At 40.3% G+C, this 23,270-nt stretch overlaps 1 protein-coding gene and 1 long non-coding RNA gene across 7 annotated transcripts in view; one reads left to right on the top strand and one right to left on the bottom strand.

Annotated features, from left to right (window-relative positions):
* The window catches only part of AHI1 (Abelson helper integration site 1), a 64,301-nt gene that overhangs the window by 19,541 nt on the left and 21,490 nt on the right, over positions 1-23,270 (bottom strand). For all 6 annotated transcript variants that reach the window (XR_014217755.1, XM_082215893.1, XM_082215889.1 and 3 more), the window contains exons 13-19: positions 22,803-23,032; positions 21,711-21,814; positions 20,487-20,605; positions 19,255-19,385; positions 18,009-18,149; positions 15,220-15,419; positions 7,657-7,774 (exon numbers count right to left, since the gene is read on the bottom strand). Coding sequence is in view for 5 of the 6 variants with exons in the window: in XM_082215893.1 (XP_082072019.1) it covers positions 7,657-7,774; positions 15,220-15,419; positions 18,009-18,149; positions 19,255-19,385; positions 20,487-20,605; positions 21,711-21,814; positions 22,803-23,032 (1,043 nt within the window). In the remaining variant the exon portion in view is untranslated. The remainder of the gene's footprint in view (positions 1-7,656; positions 7,775-15,219; positions 15,420-18,008; positions 18,150-19,254; positions 19,386-20,486; positions 20,606-21,710; positions 21,815-22,802; positions 23,033-23,270) is intronic.
* Positions 1-23,270, top strand: part of LOC309528511 — an 82,566-nt gene that overhangs the window by 55,674 nt on the left and 3,622 nt on the right. The window lies entirely within an intron of this gene.

Genomic DNA, 23,270 nt, shown 5'->3' with positions numbered 1-23,270 from the left:
CCATGCATTCCCACAGAAGAATCTCCAAGTAAATTTATTGGAAGCATATGACGAAATGCTCTCTTAGAGCAGGCCTTGCATTAGGAAAGGATATGAGATAATGAAATTGAGCTAAGGAACATAGCAATTATTTTATGTTTTATTAAATAACAACAAAGAGGGTAATACTCTAATTTTGGGTCTAGCAGCCTCACATTTAAGCTAGACAATTTACTACGCATAATGGTGGAGGGAATTCAGGCTGTTAACAGTCACCATATTTACCAACACTAATCTGGACGTAAGGATGAATATATGATGCAAAAATTGGCGGCTGCTGTAAGAAGGATCCTGCCTCAGGGCAGTGATTGGATCTGATCTCTGTTGCTCAATCTATGGTTCACATGAGGACAGCCAATATTTTCTTATCCACCTATCAAAACTGTCTTTTTCCACACTAGAGGCACTATCTTGCACCCAAGACTGAGGGGGTCCAGTGTGTGTGGCGTGTGTGTGACATCATGTGCCCAGCACACATGTGTGACATCACACACACATAATGTTGCATCATCAGGAGGAAACCAAACATGGGGCCCAGTACAATGTGGTTTCAATGGCTGGCGGCTTCTCTCTCACACTCAAGAGGAGCACAAGCCATGCTTGGCTCCACGCTCAGCCTCCTTGGCCCCCTCAACATTGAGGGGGCCAAAGACACCTTGGCCCTATAGAGCTGGCATGCCTGGTCTCCACAAATCTCTCTACTGCCCTTGTTAGCTACTGATGCTATTCCCATTTTGTGGAATGACAATTAACATACTCAGTATCAATTGAAAACAAGATGATAAGGCTGGGATGCTGATGGCAACAGGGGCTAGGAGGTACAACACAGAATTTGAGGCCAGGTAGACAGCCCAGAGGGTATACCTCATCTCCCTGCAATTTGAGTAAAACTACCTAAATTATCCTTTGTTCCTTTCCCACCCTATAATTTTACTAAAGGGGATATAAGTTACACCTAAATTTTGGCACCTTGGCTGAACTTCATGATAAAAATCAAAGCCCTTCATGAAAAGTTTGTAATACAAAATATTCTCAGATACTGTCATGGAAGGCTTAGAGGACACACATGTTAGGAAGATAAATGAGAACTTTATCTTCTCTCTTTCTCAAGCATGCATATAAGAAACTCCTGACTCCACCCAGATATACAGTACCTATGTCAAGAGCAATATTGTGACGAAACAATCTAATGACACTATCCACACAGATACAAGGGCCAACCAATATAGAAAGCAAAAAATTACCCATTTCTGCATTACTCACTTTGCTCTGTAAATTGCAAGTTGACTAAAAAGCAGGTGCAACCAAGAGAAATAGTCTAAGTGTTCATATTACATTATTCAGAGAAAAAGACTTCCAAGCAACTACTTGGGCAACATTCTGGAAAACGTAAATCAGCTTTGCTTCTGAGGTAATTACTCTGACCACAACAGTCAACACTTGCATATTAACCCCATTTCCCTCCTGATGTAGCACTTTCAGAAAGAAAATGATATTCATTTCCAGACAAGCATTCTGAAAACCCAGATGGCCTTACAGATTGCCTAAATATTTAGGCCGCAATTTATTCCACTTAATTATATATTTTTAGCAAACAAGGCCAGCGTGAGCAGATTTTTTAAATGATTTCATTTTCACACAGTTACAAATCGTGTGTGGAGTACAGGCATGCAATCAACTTCATAACCTAACTATCATAAAGCTGAACGGGATGGTGCACCTAGTTCTCTGATATGTGATTCAAACATGCAAAGGGCACTCTCCCCCATGTGTATGCAGATGTATTAATCTAGGAAGCTAACTTCCTGAGTCAGGTCATAGGTTCACCAAGACCAAGAGGGCCTGCCTAATTAGTAATGGCTCTCTAAGCAGGCGCACCATTTATGTGGGGCTGTTTGGGCTGACCCCCCCCCCATTCTCACTTGAGGGCGAGGCCCCCTCAATATTACACAGCTGGGCGGGCCCTGTTGGGTCCTTCCACGGCTGTGGCAGGCTCCATGGGGCAAGCCTGCTGCTGCAGCGGGGCTCATCAGGCCTTTCGGGGGGGGGGCATGACGGGCCCCGTCGGACCTCCTACCACCATGTAACATCACACACGCACAACGGGGCCCCGCAATATTGAGCGGAACCCAGCACGCCTCTCTCTAAGGGATTAATGTAGAGATTTGTACAGCATGGCTACTCAACATATGTTTAGCTGGATATGCTAAGGATTAAACCAAGAACCTTCTGTAAGTAACTCATGGGGGTCCTGCCTACCATGTGCAGCTTAATGGTGCATTCCGTTATTGCAAGGGCTAAATGTGTAAATTGGAGCATTCATGGAGCACTGGAATGGGATAATGTGCTCTAGTTAGAGCCAAATCATGCTTCATGCAACACAGTAAGTACACTGGTGTGATATTTTCAGTGGCACATTCCATGAAGCTGTAGTTCATTGTGGTTTCCCAGTTTATTTCCATCATATGTTTCCCCTTCACGCTTGTAAAATTTTATTTTATAGATATAAAATATTCAGAAAAATATTCTGACATGAGAAAATCCATGTATATCATGATTTAATATATGTTATTTGTAGTTTGATTAGTTTGTCAGATTTTTAAAATGATTTTGTAGGTTATATTGGCTTAACACCAAATTAGTTATTGTGTATGTTACTACTATGGGTATTCCACTTTTGGTATTTTACAGCTCCTATTTTGGAACTGTGATGTTTGTTGTTCTTACTGTTAATAAAAAATCATATTTAAAAAAGAAAATAAAATGAAAGCAATAAAATATCACACACAAAAAAGAACAGCTATGAAGTGTCAGGAGGTCCTACACACAGGTAGGGGTCCGACAGAGACTCATGCCCGACTGCCATGTTCTCTCCCTCCTGGTCGTTCATTCGGGAGGTTCAAAAGCTTTCTCCAACCTGAACATCACAGCAACTGATACCAAGAGGCATCAGCACACTTCAGGATCAGCAGAGTATAGGCAGTCAGCGTACAGACTCAGTAGTGAAGCTTTTGGCTATACTATGTTTATTTACATATACACACTCGGAGCATCTTGACTCAGCTCCTTCCTCTTCAGCATCAGACCGCAAAGAGAGAGAACAAAGGACAAAAATCCCACATAACGGAAACACAGTAACAGAAACATCCTGTCTCCCTTCACTTCCCACAATGTGGAATGAAAACATACACCATCATGTGATAAAAACAATCCCATGACTGCAACACGAGGAATGAATCCTAACATGAAGATGCATAAAAGCAAGCTAAATAGAGAAATACAGACCTTTATAACCAGCCCTCAGAACTCTCCACACCCTTCTCAAATGCCTTTGCCTGTCCTAAGCATGTCCTTAGAATGTGATAGTGCTGCTTATTGCCATAGCAAAGCAATATGAGGCCTCCTAGAGGGTACCTGTACATTGTGCTTCATTTTTCTAAGAGGGCTAGAGATTTGCTTTTTTTAAAAAAAAAAAGTTCAAAGCCTGTATGTAGTTAGTTACAAACCTGTATGTTTTAATATAGCAATCAGTTTTAATATGAATTTGAAATAGAGAACGTGATTTAAAATCAGTAATTCAAAATAGATCCCTTTTCTTAATTCATGGTTTAAACCCACCCCAGTTGTAGTTCTATTTTTCTTATTTCTATTTGCTTAGGGTAACTCATCATAATAAAGCCAAGCTGAATTCTACTCAATCCTTTGCTTATAGCTGGCTGCCCCCCCCCCCCGCGCAACCACTTTACCATATAATTAAAGAAATGGCAGGAACACATTTTGGCAAGTAATTTGCACAATACTACGTCATATCTTGATTTTGCAACCCACAATGATCAATGCCAAGTAGAGAGTAATGGTTGATTTAATCCACACCCTTGTATAATTTGGCTGACAATACTTCCTTTATCCCAAAGGCGCAGCAGTAATTATCCTAACATATACCAATTTCACATAAATATGAGTTATGTTCACTTGATAAAGCTTTGGAATCTTCAAAGTTTTGCAGCTATTGTGCTCAGTATTCTACATTTCCCCAGTTAAATATTTTAATTAACATGCCTAGAAAAAAACATGAAAAAACATGAAAAAAGAACACATAATGGAGGAATCTGTGCGGTCTTGATTTCAACGTAAACAGATTAAGTAAGCCAAAAATTTAAAAGGCATGTTATTTGACATTTGCACTATTACTTTTAGAAAATTATCAGTCAACCAGAGGAATCTGGAAAGTCATATTTTTAAAAAACAAACAAAAAAAATCCAGCCAAATTTTTTTTTTTTTGGGGGGGGGGGAATAACCAAATTGCTGTCATTACAGAAAGAGACATATAATGTCAAATAAACATTATCTTTAGCACATGCTAAAGCATCTTTGTGATTAGAAGATCCCATTTAGAATTTTGTGTTTAAAAACCCAATCAGTTTTGTTAATCTTTTCATAAGGATAAACATGCCCTTTTATAACTTTCCGGTTGTTTCAGATCTCACTTTTTGCTGCACTTCTTTTCTGGAAAGCAAGATTCAGTAGTTTTCCTAGGCATTAGCTGAATTGCCTTTAGGCAGCTCTAAATTATGCTTAGCTGAACTGAGTATCCCCAGTCCTAAGAAAGAGGAAACATTTCTAGAAGTTAGTTGTTCTGACTGAGGAAATGATGCCATGTGGTTAACTCCTGAAGCATGTCCAGATATAGCATAGGACCTGTCCAAAAGTAATAAACTTACTAAGGTTTCAATGTACTTATTAGACCAGTTCCATTGATCAACAGCACTACGCTAGAATAAATAGCTTTAGAACTTCAAATGGGGATTCTCTAACTGTATTCAAACCTAGTAGGCAATAATGCTACCATCGAATCCAAGTATTTTAAATGCAATTTATTTCAGGAATTATCTTTCCTATCTCTCCATTCCTTTCCCTTATCTTCCTTTCATAATATCAAAGTGGAAAGTTTGATGAAGATGTTAACCTGGCATGTGACCGCTATGAAAAATATGAGCTTGGTTAAGTATACTTTTATCCCACCCTTATTTGTACAATCCCAGGGTAGATTGGGAAGCACAGTGAGAAATTCAATGTTGCACTCATCTGATCATACCATCAGCAACAGCATGCTGGGTGGAAGCCCCGCTGTGGAAGCGGAAGTCCTTATGCAGGGCTTCATTTCCACTGGAAACTGCCTTATAGTGAAGCAAGATCATTGGTCCATCCAGCTCAGTACTGTGTACACTGACTGGCAGTGGCAGTCCAACCTGGAGATGCTGGGGAATGAAGTTTGGCCCATTTGCATTCAAAGCCAGATGCTCTCCCACTGAGCTATGGCCCTTCCCTTATGTTTGAGCTATGATGAAAGCACAGAGCAATCCAACAATAATGAGCAGACAAAAAATGAATGCAGCCGAGCAGTGCTCTTCATTGCAGCCACAGACTGCCACATCTCCCTCTTTCAAAGTCAGTCAGTGGGAAAGGAGGAGAAAAATCTAAAACTACATAGATACAAAGGCACCAACTCTATAGGGCTGTCTGTTGGGATGGGGCTGAGTCCCCCCCCCCCCCAATCTTGAGAAGTGGAGGAGGCTGCGCTTATTCCTATGGTGAAATAATCAAATAATCAGGCAATAATAATAAAAAGTCTCAGAGCCAAGTCTGCTTAACACAGATTCCCTTCTTCACAGTATATGGTTGATGGTGAAAGGTATGAAAAATGACTAATTCCCCCCAACCCATCTCTATAAAAACAATGCATTGTAACAATGCAGCCTGGTGTTACAATGTCTCCAAAGCTGAAGAGATTTTTCTCATGGGAAAATCTAAGAACATATGCCTTATTTTTTATAGTAGATTTTCCTGGAATCCTGATTTTCAGGTCATGTATTTGAAAAGATCCATTAAAATAAGTTTGAGATATTGTTTATATTTCTGGAGTGTCATTCCTATGACTTAAAGAAAGTATTTTGCTTTTTAAAAGTGCTGTTAGATAGTCTTGCCAATAATGGATTATAGACACATGAATGCACAGCTGTGACACGCCAAGGGGTGATGGCTTGAAATTGAGCTGCTGTCGAGATTGCTATCTTTGGCCACATATTAAGGGTGCAGAGCAATATCCCGTCCTAGCAGGGGAAGCTATACATTATTAACATACTGCACTCTGGGCACCAGAGTTTAAGAAGACTATGGACAGGTTGGAATGTGTGCAGAGGAGGAAGATGAAGATGATCAAGGGTCTGGAAACCAAGCCTTATGAGGAAGCTGGGTATATTTAGCCTGGTAAAGAGGAGATCAAGAGGAGAAGGGCTGTCACATGAAAGATGGAGCAAGCTTGTTTTCTGCTGTTCCACAGGGTAGGACTCGAACCAATGAATTCAAATGATAAATGAGATTATGATTAGACATGAGGAATAACTTTCTGATGGCAAGAGCTGTGTGACAGTGGAATGAAATATCTTGAAAGGTAGACTGTTTCATTGGAGTTTTAAACAGGTTGGATAGCCATCTGTCAAGGATTCTTTAGCTGTGATTCCTGAATTTCTGGAAGTTGGACTAGATGACCCTTGGTGTCCCACCCACCACTACAATTCTATGAGGTTTATAGGACATAAGTGCATATCTTAAGGGAACTTAAATGTAATGATCAGAAAGCAGTGGTAATTAGAAATTCAAGGACAGGCAAACATTTCTCTTCAAATGTTCATGAGTAGGAGCAGTGGGCAAATATACACTTGCTTGCAGCCTGTTGCTACTGCCCTGAGTCTATGAACTGCCACCACATCCACCTCTCTCTCCCCGTCCTAAGACAAAGAAGATTATTCCAGAGCAGGCAGAGGCAGTGGTGATTATGAGTGCTCCCAGCCTTCAACAGTTTTTTCCCTGTCAGTGATTGGAGTGGGTCTCCATTCACTTTATGTGGATGTTAAGGATCTGTATAGCAGTTTGAAACCAGCAGCTTTTCCTGTATTTTATTTTTCTGACTGCTTTGAGCAATTGCTGCTAAACACTCCAGATCTTCTAATTCATTTCTGTTGAGTCTGCATTACATATATTATTTTTTATTTAGGCTCCAGCAGCATTATATATTTAAAGCAGTATTATGCCGCTTTAAACAGCCAGAGCTTCTCCCAAAGAATTATGGGAACTGTAGCTTGTTAAGCGTGTTGAATATTGTTAGATCTTTCTCCTCTCATAACTACCACTCCTAGAATTCCCAGGAAGATGGCTCAATTATTAAACCAATCTGAGAATTGTAGCTCTGTGCGGGGAGTAGGGATCTCCTAGCAATCCTCAGTACCCTTAACAAACTTCAGCTCCCAGGATTATTTGGGAGAAGCCATGACTGTTCAAAGTGGTGTGATTCTGCTTTAAAGATATAGTGCAGAATACAGTATAATCAATCAATCAATCAAACAAACAAAAACCACAACAATAAAATCAGTTCAATACACATTTTTTGAAAGTAGATAAAAATGTGGCATTCTTAAAAGCACTTGGGGATTAGTTCAAAGTGTGCATGTTAAACATGTTAAAAATGTGCACAAAAGCAATAATTGAGTATGCTCATTGAATATAATCACAGAAACCAAAATAAGAATATGCTACAAAAACAGAATAAATCACCTTACCGCTTTGAGTAGGAAGAGGATACAGAGGAATTGGTGGTTTGCCCAGTGTACTTGCCAAACTTAATTTGGAGTGTGGTGAAAGGAGAGATGGACTAGGAAGCAACGGACTGGAGCTGGTCTACAAAAGGAAAGGAAAGTTGTAATTTCCTCATTGGGACACAAAATTTACAGCAAAATTATTGTTAGATCAGTGCAAGAACAGAAAATTTCAATGGCTTGCTTTTCAAAAAGATGATACAGTAGATTTTAAAATAAACTTTTGCAAAGGCAATTATAAAAGATTATTGATTTCATCCTGTCTTCTAGAAAACACACACCAATATTTCCTTTGGGCACCCCGTTTTGTTTTAATTGTTATACAGTGGTACCTCGCAAGACGAATGCCTCGCAAGACGAAAGAGTTTTCCGTTTTTTGAGTCGTTCCGCAAGACGAATTTCCCTATGGGCTTGCTTTGCAAGACGAAACGTCTTGAGAGTTCTTGCGAGTTTGTTTCCTTTTTCTTAAAGCCGCTAAGCCGTTAATAGCCGCTAAGCCGCTAATAGCCGTGCTTCGCAAGACGAAAAAACCGCAAGACGAAGAGACTCGCGGAATGGATTAATTTCGTCTTGCGAGGCACCACTGTATCAACACTGTTGCCTCCATGCTTCAAAGCAATAAATATGTCCACCTATTGTGGACCGATAGTCCTATATTATGCTTGTAATATAATTCTGCTGACATATTCTCAATTCGATTTAAGATATACCTACAGGAGTTTAGTTAACATTCCTCTCAGAGTTATTAGTTTTCTAGTAAAGGCTTAGGTTTTCATTCATAAACCACACAAGTGGGATTGAATGGCTGGATAACTGACTCAGGGGGAAAAATGGACCTAACTTAAATATTTGTTTACTTCCCCAATAGCAAATTGAACTCCACTTTTTCAGAGAAAACACGGCTAATCTAGTTCTTTTCACTTTATAAACACTCAAAACCTTTGACACTGAAATATGGGGTTACTGAAAAGTTCAAGATTTCAAAATTGTTCAAGCTCTTGAGATCTTTGCTTAACCTCTCATTTAATACGCAAACTCTTATAATGACTCTTGCCTAGATGGAGTCTAGAAAGGGATGATTATCCAACTGTACCAAGGTAATATTTGCACCCATTACTCTGCCCTTTTTTGCCTCTGGTCCCAACCAACACTGGCATGTGGCCAGCAAAAGTTTGTCTAGAAGGGAGAAGGTTCTGCAGTCACCTTGTCTTATAATTTCACCTCTACTAGATTATTTACTTATTGTGGCTAGATTAATTGGTTCTGCAGTCAGTCAGAAGACATATGCAGGTAACACCTTGCTAAAGATTAGCAGGCCTAGCTCTGGTCAATGACTTGATCACCTGCGAAACACACTGCACTGCCTTGGGGTCCACAGCAAAAAAAAGGTGAGATAGAAATGTAATGCAGCAATGGAAATTTGTTGATTTTCTAAGCTATGCATATTAGAACAATCTTTTCAAAAACTAAGGTGCGGTTCAACTGAGTCCTTTGTCTGCCAAAGCTCAGATTAGATTTAGGGCCAGTTCATGATGCCAAATGCCTTCACATAATAGTATACAGAGGTATACTATAGCACAGTGTACCATGATCCTGGCTGTGTGTGTGGGAAATTACCACTGTGAACAATACTTCTGGAAAGTCATCATGGTGATGACTTCAAAAGGGATCTATCAACACTCACTGCAAGGAGCAAGTTCACAGTTTGCAGGTGCTCCTGGATTCAACACTGTTGTTGGAGGCTCAGGTGGCCTCGGTGGCTAGGAGTGTCTTTTTTCAGTTCCAGATGGTTTGCCAGCTACAAATCATTTTGGATAGAGATGACTTGGCCACTGTACTCTGTGTTCTGATAACTTCCAGACTGGATTATTGCAACACACTCTACGTGTGGCTGACCTTAAAGACGACTCAGAAACTTGTTGCTCCAAAATGCAGCAGCCAGATTCTGGCTGGGGTTCCATTTAGATCTCAAATAACCCGTTTTTTAAAAGCTGCACTTGTTGCCAGTTGGTTTCTGGGCCAAATTCAAGGTTAGAATTTAAAACCCCAAATGACTCAGGTCCCAAGTATCCAAAAGACTGCCTCCTTCGCTACAGAACCTCTCAGCTGCTGAGATTGGCATATGGCCCTATTAATAATTCTACTGACCTCAGAGGGGGTGGCGGCCTGGGAGAGGGCATTCTCTGTGGCAGCCTCTAAACTGTGGAATTCCCTACCCACAGAGGTGGGTCTGGCACCTTCATTATGCACATTCTTACCTTGGCTTTTGAATCTTGTTGCATATGCTTTTAAAGGTAAAGGGACCCCTGACCATTAGGTCCAGTCGTGGCCGACTCTGGGGTTGCGGCACTCATCTCGCTTTATTGGCTGAGGCAGCTGCTGTACAGCTTCCGGGTCATGTGGCCAGCATGACTAAGCTGCTTCTGGCAAACCAGAGCAGCGCACGGAAACGCCGTTTACCTTCCCGCCAGAGCGGTACCTATTTATCTACTTGCACTCTGACGTGCTTTCGAACTGCTAGGTTGGCAGGAGCAGGGGCCGAGCAACGGGAGCTCACCCCATCATGGGGATTCGAACTGCCGACCTTCTGATCGGCAAGCCCAAGGCTCTGTGGTTTAACCCACAGCGCCACCCGTGTCCCCTATGCTTTTAGGGCCCACCTTATTTTTTATAGTTGTAAGCTGTTCTGAATTGTTTTTAATAATGTGTTTTAAGGCTGTAACCCACCTTAGGGTGAAGGACAAGTAATAAATTAACATGATTAATGATGATTAATTATTATTCAGAAAACTAATGTTTGCAAAAAACAAATATACCAGTAATTCCTTACCCTCTTATATGTCTCTGCCTATGATTATCTGGTAGCAGCAGCAGTAATGTAAAATATGCCATAACAGTGGTGCAATTTGGACTCCATAAAGAACAGAGGACTACAGATAAAATTAAATAGGAAGCTCCCTTGTGCACACCCACGTGAAATGAATTAGTTCCATGAGAATTCTTTAGAGCCAATCATATTCCCAACATAAATTCTAAACATTGACTTAGCCAAACATTCCACTGCCTAAAGGGAAGAATCTTCTGTTCTCATGAATGGGGTATGCATGTTCCTGATTCTCTCTGCTCCTGAGTCAATGCTCAGGCTCTTCTCTCCTGAAAATGCACTCAAACTACTTTTCTATGGGAACAAGCAGGTTGCAGAAAAAGGAGGCGGAGATACATCTGCTCACAACACCCCTCTCCCCAAAGTGAACAGCATAAGTACCTGACACTTACCCAATACATCCTGTGGAGCCAAGCACTTATTAGAGCTGTTATTGAGCTATTATCAATTTGTGAGGCACATGAGACAAATGGAAATGTTTTACAGTATATTTTACGGTAAACAGGTTAAGTAGACACGTGCTTCTTGATGCTGCCTGGCTTTTACTTTTCCCCTCTCCTTCCTTTTAATCGGCCAGCATGTAAAAACATCTATGGGACAATCACAGTGAAGCAATCCACATTTCTGAAATGCAGGCTGTGGGAAGGGATTGCTAAACACCTTTTCAACAACAAGAAAAGGTTGGCTAAGATAGTTAACACCAATCAACTCATTTTTTCACAATGCACTGGGCTTGCTTCACCTATAAACCACAGTTTTATCACAGACAGTTTACTACAAAGTCTGAGTTGAGTAAAACTGCAAGTACAAAAATGTCAGGGATGGGTTTGTGTGTGTGTGTGCTTTTAAAGAGAAGGCCACATACTTTCTGCCAAGTTTAAACAAAGCTGCTTTGCATTCTCTCTTTGTATTATGGCAGTTCTATGTAAATTATGCAAATATTCATTTTCCATGGGCCTAATTTTCATGTAAAAAAGTGAATTGTACACAGAAATAAAGAGAATTGAAGCAAGTTCAAGACCGGACAAGTGAATAACTATTTCTCTGGCATTTCTTTGATAATTCAGTGCTGTGACCTTTTCAACTAATAGAATCAAAATTTTCATATATGCTTGCAAGTCAAATTAGGCTGGCAAAGTCAGCACTATGCCTTGTCTTTTTGTTTTTAAGATTCCTTTTTGAAGTTTTGTGCCTTTGGGACATGCTGTTCTTGAACAAACAGTAGTTCTTAAATCATGATTTCCTCAGACTAGGAAGCTGACAATAGTCAGCTATTAGAAAAACTGCACTCTTTTGTTCAATACTGAGCAACCCCACATGCAAAACCACTCTAATACAAAAAATATAGTTTTGCAATATAATCTATGCAAACCTGAACTTTGATCCTACATATAAATATATTACTCGCTGCTATTTATATGTCACTTATTGCCCACAGAATAACGACAAGAAAGGCAAAGCCAATTAGTATTAGAAAAGAATTTACTAGAAAATATATTTTCCTATATTGAAATTTTCCTAATGCATTTTGAGTTTTTGCAGTTCTCCTGTGGGCAAATCATACATCATTTCTAGAAAAGTAAGCCATCATAGAAAAAGCTGCTGTCTAGCTTTTGCCAAAGCAAGTGAGGATTTACTTGCATGTGGAAGATACCCACTGGACTCTAAAATTAGAGTCTCGTTTCTCTGTGCAGTTTGCAGGCAGACGGCACCTCCCACACCCCTATCTAGTCTTACTTCTGTGCACAATGCAAGTTGCTTGCACTCTGAAACATCCTGCACAACTGGCTTTGAGCAAACTTCTCAAAAGCTGTAGAAAAGAATCAACTACACTGCAGCACCATACTGGTGCAATCAGAGTTGGAGCCAAATTTGCCCTCAGCAAACAGAAGGGTTCCTCCTATTAATAGATGAGGCTGTGATCTCATAGATGTTCCTTCTGGATCGAGGGGGAAGGTCTTTTCACTGATTCCCCTTCCCTCTGTAGGCACCACCTCCCATGCTGTTCAGAAGGGTCCCTCAACTGCCATGAACTTAGTAGCACTTAAATGAACTCTGGATCCAACCCAAAACTAGTCGCAAATGAGACATTAAATGGGCCTGGTTCATTCCATTCCTCTCCCTTCCTCTCCCTTCTGGTTTTCTTTTTGTCCACCCCCATTACTTGGTCAGCATTCTGTGGACGCTGAGCTTTATTATGTTTTATATATTCTGTAAGCTGCCTAGAGTGGCCGGGGAAACCCAGCCAGATGGATGGGGTATCCCAGCCTGAACTTAGGCTCCTCGCCACCACTGAAAGTGTTGTATTTTGGCAAAACGTGCCCTCCCCCAAATACTGATACCTCCAACCAGAGGCTCTAGGTTGCCCCCAAGATTGAGGGGGTCCAGCATGTGCCTGCAATATTAAGTGAGCTAGGTAGCAGTGGAGCAGAGATGCTGGGGAATCAAACTAGCAAGTATGGGCTGCTAGTATTTGAACAGTGTGTGTGTGTGTCACATTTCCAAGCCTCCCTGATGTGCAAGTGCTTGCCTCATCCTTGTCAGTGAGTAACTACATAAAGCCTATACATCAAAGCCCTGGCTTTGCTTTTTCTTGAATTTCAATAATGGAATCCATACTAGAAAACCTGGAAAATATTAAGAAGAATCAAATAAATTGACTGAAACCTTTAAACTGAATTTTATCACTGCTAAGGGAAAGACAAAGAGAGAGAGAAATTCTTAAAAGGTAGTTTGTATATTGAAATTAGTAAAAATTATTATTGCCAAAAAAGAATGGGTACAAATGGAAGAGAGGAGGGAAAGCAAAAGTGGAGGTCATTTATTAAACTTATTGAGATGAATATAAAAAAACCTGCAACTGTGTCAAATGAAGGCAAATGTAAAATACTATGACTATTTTATAAATACAAGGATACATCTACATTTGAATAAGCCACACCTTTTCTCAGTCTCAAAAGATAACACATAATTATACATACTTTTGGGAGGTCCAATATAAACATTTGTCACTTATAAGACATGCCAAAAATTGTAATTATGTTTGCTTCAATCAAGATTCAGAGAGGTCTTTCATTTAGTTCTGAAGCATTTACGGCATTTGCTTCTGGCAGCTATAAAAGTGTACAATGTATGTGTGCCTATTTTGCCTTAAGTAATAACAATATATTTACAGCTTTTTCATACTTAATTATATTGATCTCAGATGATAAATCCCTGAATTGTTGTGTCATGCATGTAAATCTTTTTACCATCTTGTAGCAACTTTTCTTGCACCTACTGGGATGCATAAGGCTACTGTCACCCACCACTTGGAAATGGGACAGAAATAGGAAGTGCTGGAGGTAAAATACTGAGAGACAGCAAAGTGCATGCTACCTAAGAAATACCACACCTATCCCTACAGAGCAAGGTTATTGCTGCAAACCTGTCTGAAATGCAGCTAGAGAAGAGATAGTGTTACTGAACCCTGGCTGGTGCACCTTGTAACAACATGCTTTCAAGACTATTTGTGGGCTCTTGTTTTTATTATTATAAAATATTGTGCTTTTTAAAACAACAACAATAATTTTAATCTGGGGAAACCATCTTTCTTTATGACTGGGTGGGTGTTTTATTATTGCTGGTTCATTAAGTGCTGAGAGCATATTTTGGCCGTTATATTTTTAATTTTCTATTGTGGGGTAGAAGAATCCAAACTCGCTCTTCCACCGTGAGGTGAGTGTTTTGCACCAAATGGAAGTGCTGATCCACTCAGCTCCCCCAGCTAAGCTGGCCTTCTGTCAGCTGTGGCCCACTGGTGTTATCCCTGCTAGCAAGTGCCAGCAGAAAGCCATGAAATGAGGCATTTCACGGGGTAGGAGGGGCAAAGTTTGCTGGATCCTGACCAATCTCGCTGCTGTCATATAACAGCATCGGGCCCAGTTGTCTTCCCCCTAGTTTCTGCTTCAAGTGGCCAGACTATGGATATGGCGGTAGTTCCTTCTGGCAAAGTTGCCTGCAGAGAATTCTACTCAGAAAGGCAGCCTATAAATATTTTAAATATGATAAAATGAATAATAAATAGTATGATGAGAGGTGTGCTGAAAAGCAGCAAACCTTAGTTAAGCTTCATTTCCCAATACTTAATGTTCTAACAGTATTGGATAGTGGTTAATTCGGTCCATTTAAAAGTCACATTAAAGCAGAAGAGCATGGTGCTGGGGGTATGTCTGAGGTTACTCTTTCCATTTTTAAAGGTACCTGTAGAGAGATAAGAAGACAGTGACTCAAGATGCTAGGGCCTGCATCACTAGAATGGCCGTGCTTCTTTGGCATATGCAAACTAGTGGACCAGCACTAGTGGACCAGTATAGCTGAGCCTAGCAGATATTTGTATGTATATTTTGGATAAGCGCAACAGAAATGAAGACAGAGAGGAGACATTATTTTTGTCGGATACACTCAAGCTCTGATGGATCTAATACAGCAGAGCACATGAAGTAGGACATCCTCAAATAGCAGAAAGATTCCTTGCAAGGAGAAGCCTCTCCAAGGTGTAAAGAGATTGAGGTACTGAAGCAGCCAACCTAAATCCCTCCCCTCCCACCTTACCCACTACAGATGAACAGTTAGTGGTAAATAATAAAGAAATGTAACCATACCATAACAGAATCCAGTTTTTGTTTCACTTTCTGCATCCTCAGAGACATTCTTGCAGCACTGGCAAACTGGTCAGCAGGAGACATTGAGTCTTTTTGTCCAGAAATATCATCAGAATTGCTAAAAATCTGTGGGCCTCTAGATGATGTGGATAGATTCAATCCTCTAAAATCTTTTACTAATTCAGCTTCTTGCTGGGCAACTGCAGATGAAAAACATTGGAACGGCACTAAGTTCATCTTTTCATAAAAGATTGTTAAACTTCATACAGTGGTACCTTGGGTTAAGAACTTAATTCGTTCTGGAGGTCCTTTCTAAAATAATTTTTATTAACAGGCCAACCACATCATATTATCCAAATCACATTAGTTCCAAATTATACAGCCGAATTTTAAATTTTGTTGGGGGTACCCATACATCAAGCTCCGGACGAATCCAAACATCACTTATATTGCTGCATTAATTAAACAGTTCAATCCAGTTCAATCCAGATAGTCCTTTATTACTTTCTTCATCTTCTTGTTGTTATCATATATTCCTTTCTTTGCGATCTCTGATAATTTTCACAAGCAGATTGGAAACAGACATGCTCCGTTCTGGAGGTCCATTCTTAACCTGAAACTGTTTTTAACCTGAAGCACCACTTTAGCTAATGGGGCCTCCTGTTGCCACTGCGCTGCCACTGCACGATTTCTGTTCTCATCCTGAAGCAAAGTTCCTAACCCAAGGTACTATTTCTGGGTTAGCGGAGTCTGTAACCTGAAGCATCTGTAACCTGAAGTACCACTGTATACTATTGGATCAGAGAAGCCACAAAAAACTGACTAGTCTAAAAATCTGTACAGTAGTACCTCGGGTTGCAGATGCTTCAGGTTACAGACGCTTCAGGTTACAAACTCCACTAACCCAGAAATAGTACCTCGGGTTAAGAACTTTGCTTCAGGATGAGAACAGAAATCGTATGGTGGTGGCACAGCAGCGGGAGGCCCAATTAGCTAATGTGGTACCTCAGGTTAAGAACAGTTTCAGGTTAAGAACAGACCTCCAGAACGAATTAAGTTCTTAACCCGAGGTACCACTGTAGTCATAATTAATTCCCTATGCATGGATAGTATGTATACCACAGATCAAGAAAGATACCATCAGGTTTGAGAGGATACCAACTGGCTGGTCCCTAGAAGCTTTTTATCTTTTGGGAAGGCACCCTGGCAATCCAAAGAAACACACCAAAGCGGGCCTCATGGAGGGGAAAGAGTTGACCTCAGCCTCATAGCAGTGGCGGCAAATAAAGGTAAGGTGGCAGGCGGGCAGAGGATGGCAGGCTGAGTTGGCCTGGCTGGGCTGTGGGGTCACACACACTCAACGTGCCCCCCCCCCCAATGTTGGGCACAACTTGGCACCTCTGTCCAGAACACTTGGACGTCAGCAAGCTGGGAAGGCCAACATAGACTGGATACTTTATATGACTTCACTGAACTGCCTCAAGGCTGAAAGTAGAAAGACAGCATATAAATACTTGAAACAAACTTGCTCTACTATATGCGATTTGAGAGGGGGAGACAACTGAAAATCTTGCCTGTAAAGAGTAAAGAGTTTAGAAGCACTACAGAGAAAATCATTTATCTCTGAATAACGAAACGCCCAAAGCCATTTGTTCTCTTGTTCACTGCCTTTACAATCTTTTTAAAAAATGAAAATCATTGTGAAAAAGGTCTTATAAAATAGCTGAGGTAGAGGGCTTCTTTCCTGCATTGCAAAAGATGCTCCATAAGAGCATGTCCACATCAGAAATTCCTCCCCCTTCCATTGCAAACAATTGAGCTGTAGCAGGAGCATAAAAAACACAAACGAAAAAGCTTTTCTCTTCATGCAGGGATGTAGCTCAGGGGACACTGAGACTGCTACCCCATCCTGGCACCCTGAAATGCCTATGTCTGTAATATACTTAAAAGTGAGATTATCTTGTAGCACAGGTTTCAGTAGAGAAGCTCGGCATTCTTGGCGATGCAGACATGCCCTTGCCTGACAATCTGGGCTGGTAAACTCCTGTCCTCAAAATACATTTTTTGGCGTTTTCATTGCAATAATCTTTCTTTATCACTAGGGGATGCTGGGGCAGGTCTAACAATAACCTCCTTTATCCTTTCTATGGCTTTCACCATCGCTAAAAGCTAGCTTTGATATTTTACTGGCATTACATTTATTTGGGCTATCCTCAAGAAGTTTGAAAACCTGTTTCTGAAACAACTGGCAAGGCAATGCACTCCAAAAGCATAGATGCAGCCATAGTCTTGGCAAATAACATTTAAACACAAGAGTAAATTTCTTTGGCAAGAGCTTTGTGCCAGTATATTAGGCTTTAACTATGTCCAAGCTATACATTATGCTAAATGTGTAGTGTGCAGCTATGCCCATGTTTTTTATTTAATTAGAAGCACAGGAATGGGGATTGTGGGGGATTATGAGGACTCAGGGGTGCAGCAGAGAACGTCTAGCTCTAACACAGCTGCTCTCTGGGTGAAAAATCTCCCTCTCACATGCAGCTAAGAAGCTTGGCAAGAGGGAATTTCCATATGCATTGCAGTCCTGATCACAATCTCTTTCCCCACACCCCGATATTACAGAAAGAAATATCCCCACTTTGGAACTGGGGAGGGAAGCAGAGATCCTTGCAAGGCTGCTGGAATGATAGCTGCCCACCACTTTGGCTTCAAAGTTGGGAGAATGGCCTGTCACAGTCACTGCAGATTAGGAAATGCTAGATAGACTTATACAGTCACACACAAATTACCTTTGTAATCATAAATGTACACGAGGATAGGCTGGTTTTGACCAAAGGCACAAAATGACACCATATGCTCATGTGGATGGAAGGCAACATCACGAACTGGAGATGTGAAGGAAAGATCAGAGTACATGGCTACTTGATCACCTACAAAAAGAAAGTTAAAATTAAAAAGAAACGGTTAGACAGAGCTGTATTCAAATGGCCATGCATTTCTTCATGAGTAGAGCTAGTTTGACTTAAATGAGTCCAATGACCTAAGAATGATCTCATACTTGCCATCTGAGAATTATAGGCAAATATCCTGCTCATAGCATGTTTAGCTTCTCCTCTTTTCCTTCTGTACAGGTACAAAATACTTATCTGCTGCTCTATTTTGTTGCTATGGTGTTTTTTATGCTGTGTCTACATTAATGAAAAACTTTATTTGTTGGTGTGCATGTCAACTGTATCAGTAAAAGTATTGAGGAAAGCCCATAGCAGTATATAAATGACCGCCAGTTAGAAAAATAATCAAAGGTGGGAAAGATAAGAAAACCTGAAACTAGCGCTGTGTACCAACTACAAAATTCAGTTTGGAACCCAATTCATTCTTTCAGAAAATAGCACACCTCATTCTGAGGTGTTTCATGCTGTGCCAGATGTGACTTAGAGTCTGTTTGAATCAGCACTATTTCTACCCCAAGACCATTCACTATTGAACATCTGGAGGGTTGAGTGACCCCCACCTCCCAAACACATTTGAGGGGCACACGAATGGAGATGTTTCATGCACAAACAGAAGTCCTTGCCCAAGCAAGATGAAATTGTTGGATACAAGCTACAGTGATTATTCACACCCAATCAAACCCTGGATTTGAGGGCTATGTATTGTTTGAGTTGATCACAGTTTGCCCAGTTTAGACAAAGCAGTAAACTATGGATCACCAAGAACCAGAATGTAGGTGAAGAAACTGTGGCACACAGTGGGTAGGGAAAGAGAGCAGCGATTGCTAAAGCCTTTTGTATGTGAACTAACTCAGATACTCCCTCTCGCACACAAACAAACACCTCTTCCAAATTAAGTAGAAAGGGACAAAAAGATCAGTCACTTAAATCAGCATACAGGAAGCAATGGATAGAAGGCAAACAGATCTGCATTTTTTATTCTATGCCAAAGTTAATTGAAAAGCCTCATTTAAAATATGTTAACCTGTAAATGAAAAAATATATAGTTCTTTTCTAAACAGCTTAAAATAATGAACGTCCATACCTGTTTCTGGATTCCAGACATAGGCTATACCATCTTCACTTCCAGAAAAAAGGAATGTTCCACATGGTGTTAAAGTACTGCGGATTTTTTCTCGATAGTTTGTTGCACCAATATATTTCTTTGTGGCAAGGCTAGAAAAAAATTCAAAAAGATGTTATAAAAGCTGAATTTCACTTTACTATGAGTTTTAGCTCCATGATGCGGTAGGCAAACATCCTCAGACCACAGAATGACTCTCCCTCAGAGTCATTTGATAGAGGCAGAGTCAATCTAGATGCATCATCCAAAGGAATAGGAGGCTCTCAGTACCAAGACTTGTGATCATCATAATTCCAATTAATCCTTTGAAATTTAACTGATATACAGTCAAACAGAAATAAGGTATAGCTCTCGGTTAGTAGAAATAGCAACAGGTCAGAATTCAAACTGTCTCATTTGAAGCCAAAACTGAAGGTGGAAAAAATGCCACATCCTGAAATGAATCTTCATCCTAAATTGAATTCTGTTTCCAAAGGAAGTGGCATATCCTTGAGGTCCAAGAGTAGTACCTCTACTGGTAGGATCACTCCTACCCACCATCATCCCCCATAGCTGAGTTTAGGTCTTTATTTTGAGGTAAGGGTTTCTCAACTCTTGCACTGCTATAGGGACAGAATGATGAATGGTTGTAATTCTGCACCTCTCTGAATACCAAATCCCTCTGTGTATCTACAATAACTCTCAGGTGCTGGATTATCTGTGAAGGTACAACAGAACATTTTCAAGGCATTCATAAGGCCTTGTGCAAGCATGCAGAACTTCTTGAGGAATAAGTGAAGGTATCTTACTTTTAGAAGGTTCTAGGGAATTTTCTGAGGATTTTCTTTTAGTAATACTTTCCTACTTCCAATCTCCCACCTACTAACTAAAATGCAAAGGAAAGACTGCTAATGATTGAAAATTAAAAATACTTGGGCTCAGGCCCCACATATAAGTAGGATCCAGGGAAAACCCTATCTACCCCACTAACAATGAAGAATTAATTCAGGAGCCCCTTTCTCCCTTTTAGATTCATACTGTTTTGTGGCCCCCAGAAGGAAGAACTTTTTGGAGGTCTAAGGTGCTCCTACTATCCCTGGAAATAATAGGGAAATTTAGGTTATTTTTAAGTGTGTGGAAAGAAAAGATAACAGATTATACCCAGATATCATTTTAACGCTTTAAAACAAAGTAAGTTACTTTTAGATACTTACATTCGGAGATCCATAATTCTCACAGTACTGTCTTTAGTATGGATCAATAAACGCCTTCCATTTGGATGTACCTCTAAATGATTGATCGCGGTCCCTTTAAAATCATCATCATTTATCTCCTACAAAAAACACCACTGACAGAGCTAGTAAAAACATGGATGCAACACAGTATACTCATAAGCAGAAGCCCCCTCCCAGATCAAAGCAAAGGCCTATCTAGTCTAGCAACCCATTGTAGAGATCAGATACCTCGGCAAAGTCCATTTCCCATGGTTGATTCTGAGCAAAGGCTATTCAGAGGCATAGTGTCTATGCTCCTATACTAACTACAGAGCTATCACTGCTAGCAACCTTATCATCCATGAGTTTGTCTAATCCCCCCTGGAAGTCATTTAAATTGGCAGCCAACACTACTTCTTATGGAGAAGAATCTCAACACCAAAGAGCCTTGTTGGATTAGGACTCATATAGTCCAGAATTATGTTCTTAAAGTACCCAACCAGATGACTATAGGAAGCACACAAGCAGTACCTGAGCTCAACATACTGTCCCCACTTTTGAGTCCCAGCAACTGGTATTTAGAGGCATACTGCTTCTGAATGTGGAGGTGGAACATAGCCAACATGGCTAGTAGCTACTGATAGCCCTATCCCCCGTAAATTGGTCTAATTCTCCTTTAAAGTCATCCAAGTTGATTACCATAACTACATTCTATGCCAGCAAATTCCATCGTTTAACTATGTGCTGAGTGGAGAAGTACGCTCTATTGTCTGTCCTGAATCTTTCAAAATGCTGTTTCAGTGGATGGCCCCGGGTTCTAGAATTATACCAGAGGGAGAAAAACTCCATCCACTTTCTCTGCACCGTACATAATCTTACACACCTCTATCATATTCCTCCTTAATCGCCTTTCCTCTGAGCTAAAGGGCTCCAAATGATGCAACATTTTCTCATAGGGAAGTTGCTCTATTCTAAGTGACTCCACCACTTTTATTTTCAAAATTTCAGTCCCTTTCTCAAGGGGGTTCAAGGAGGGGGCAAGGGCAGGGAATTCCACTGGCAGGACTGGTTTGGTGAATCCTGTCTACGTACCTCTTACCTACTGCTAACAGGAACAAAACTCAAAGCTTTCCTGTCTATGGCTACAAACCTACTTGTTTCCAGCATCTTTCCATAAAATTGCATGCACAGAAGTTATTTTATTACTTTAAAATATCTATATACCTTATCAATTCCCCAGTTTTGGATTGGCGATTGAGAATTGCCTTTTACCAAAGTATTCCAGATGATGATCAGCCCTGTGCTGTCTCCAGAAAACATATGAAATCCTAGAAAATAGTAATTTGTTTACTTAATGTCTCACAGTATTCAGATAGCGCAAGTCAGAAAATATTTTCTAGTCAAATCTCTTTTCCCTTTTGCATCTCTTTCTTTTGCTCCAAATGCCTGTTTCCTGTTTCTTTTGTGACTCTTGTTTCACCCTGTGCCCCAGTTGTCTCCAGAGCTGAGTTTTAGCACCCAGTTTTTCTCACCTAACATAGGTGTGAGAAAAGGTGTGGGAGAGCTGCAAGCAGTACTCAAGTACAAAGTTTACAAGTTTGCCATGGGGAAACACCAGTATGTTTGGGGAAACTTTCATGGCGCACACAATGGACACATAAAGTGTATAACAACTGCTAGTCTCGTGGTTTTAGGGCCCAATTATGTTTTTTTAAAAAAATTAAAAAACGATATTCCACTTTCCACCACGTAGGCCTCAAAGTGGCTTACTGTAATAAATATAGAGTATTTAAAATGTTAATGAAAGCTCAAAATTTTAAACCACGTCAATTTAAAATTACATGTGACATGGGAGATCACTGGCCAGATGCCACATATGACATGCAACCCTGAATGTGATCAATTTTTCCCCCATCCTAGTCATCTCACATTCTGTCTAATCACATGAATTTTCCCACACAATCATTTATTTATTTATTTCTATTTAATGAGCATTTGGCTCCCATTTGCATCGAACAATGCACATAATATGCTTTTCTCATGCTGCGCTTTGATTAAAGGGACCTTGTCTTTTTTTTTAAAAAAGGACATGAATGGGAAGAAGATTCTGCAGGTGGCACAGGCCCTGCTGATCAGCCACACCCCTTTCCTCTCTCTGCTGAGCCATGTTCTATTGTCAACAAGGCTGTCACAATCTCTGAGCCTCCATCTACAAAATGATAACAGTCACGCCACACCTGGCAAGAGTTATTATAAAGATGAATGAGCTAAATTGTTGCATACAGCATTATTAGAGTGAAATGATTCAAAACTTGCCTTCTGCATCAAAGCACAATGTATTGATAAAACTTTTGTGACCATCAAACTCTTGTAGAAGCTGCCCATAAATGTCCTTCACTTTTGCATTCCATACTCTAATCACAGAGTCGTAACATCCTGTCACTACAATATATTCAGCTACTGGATGGTATTTAGCAGTGTAGACAAAGGAAGGATGAGGGAAAACTCTCACGGCTGATGTAGCCTGGGCTTCAATTTTCCACATTCTAGAAGGAAACAATATTTAGGAAACTGTTAACTTAATGTCTTTTAGAAAATGCAGTATGTGATTTAATTACCGAGTCATATGCTAGCCAGATATCCAGAATGGATATCATTTCTTCACTGAATTACTACAAAGAATCCAAATTACATTCATTTGTTTTTTGTGCTGTCCTCTATCTTAAGAAGTAATTTGTGGTTTGTTTTGTTTTAACTTTAATCGCCTTATGTATTTTCCCCCAT

The sequence above is a fragment of the Podarcis vaucheri genome, assembly GCF_965113315.1.
Source record: "Podarcis vaucheri genome assembly, chromosome: 3".
Lineage (NCBI taxonomy): Eukaryota > Metazoa > Chordata > Lepidosauria > Squamata > Lacertidae > Podarcis > Podarcis vaucheri.
Note: the sequence above shows the minus strand (reverse complement) of the source record. Positions and strands in the feature narration are given on the sequence as shown.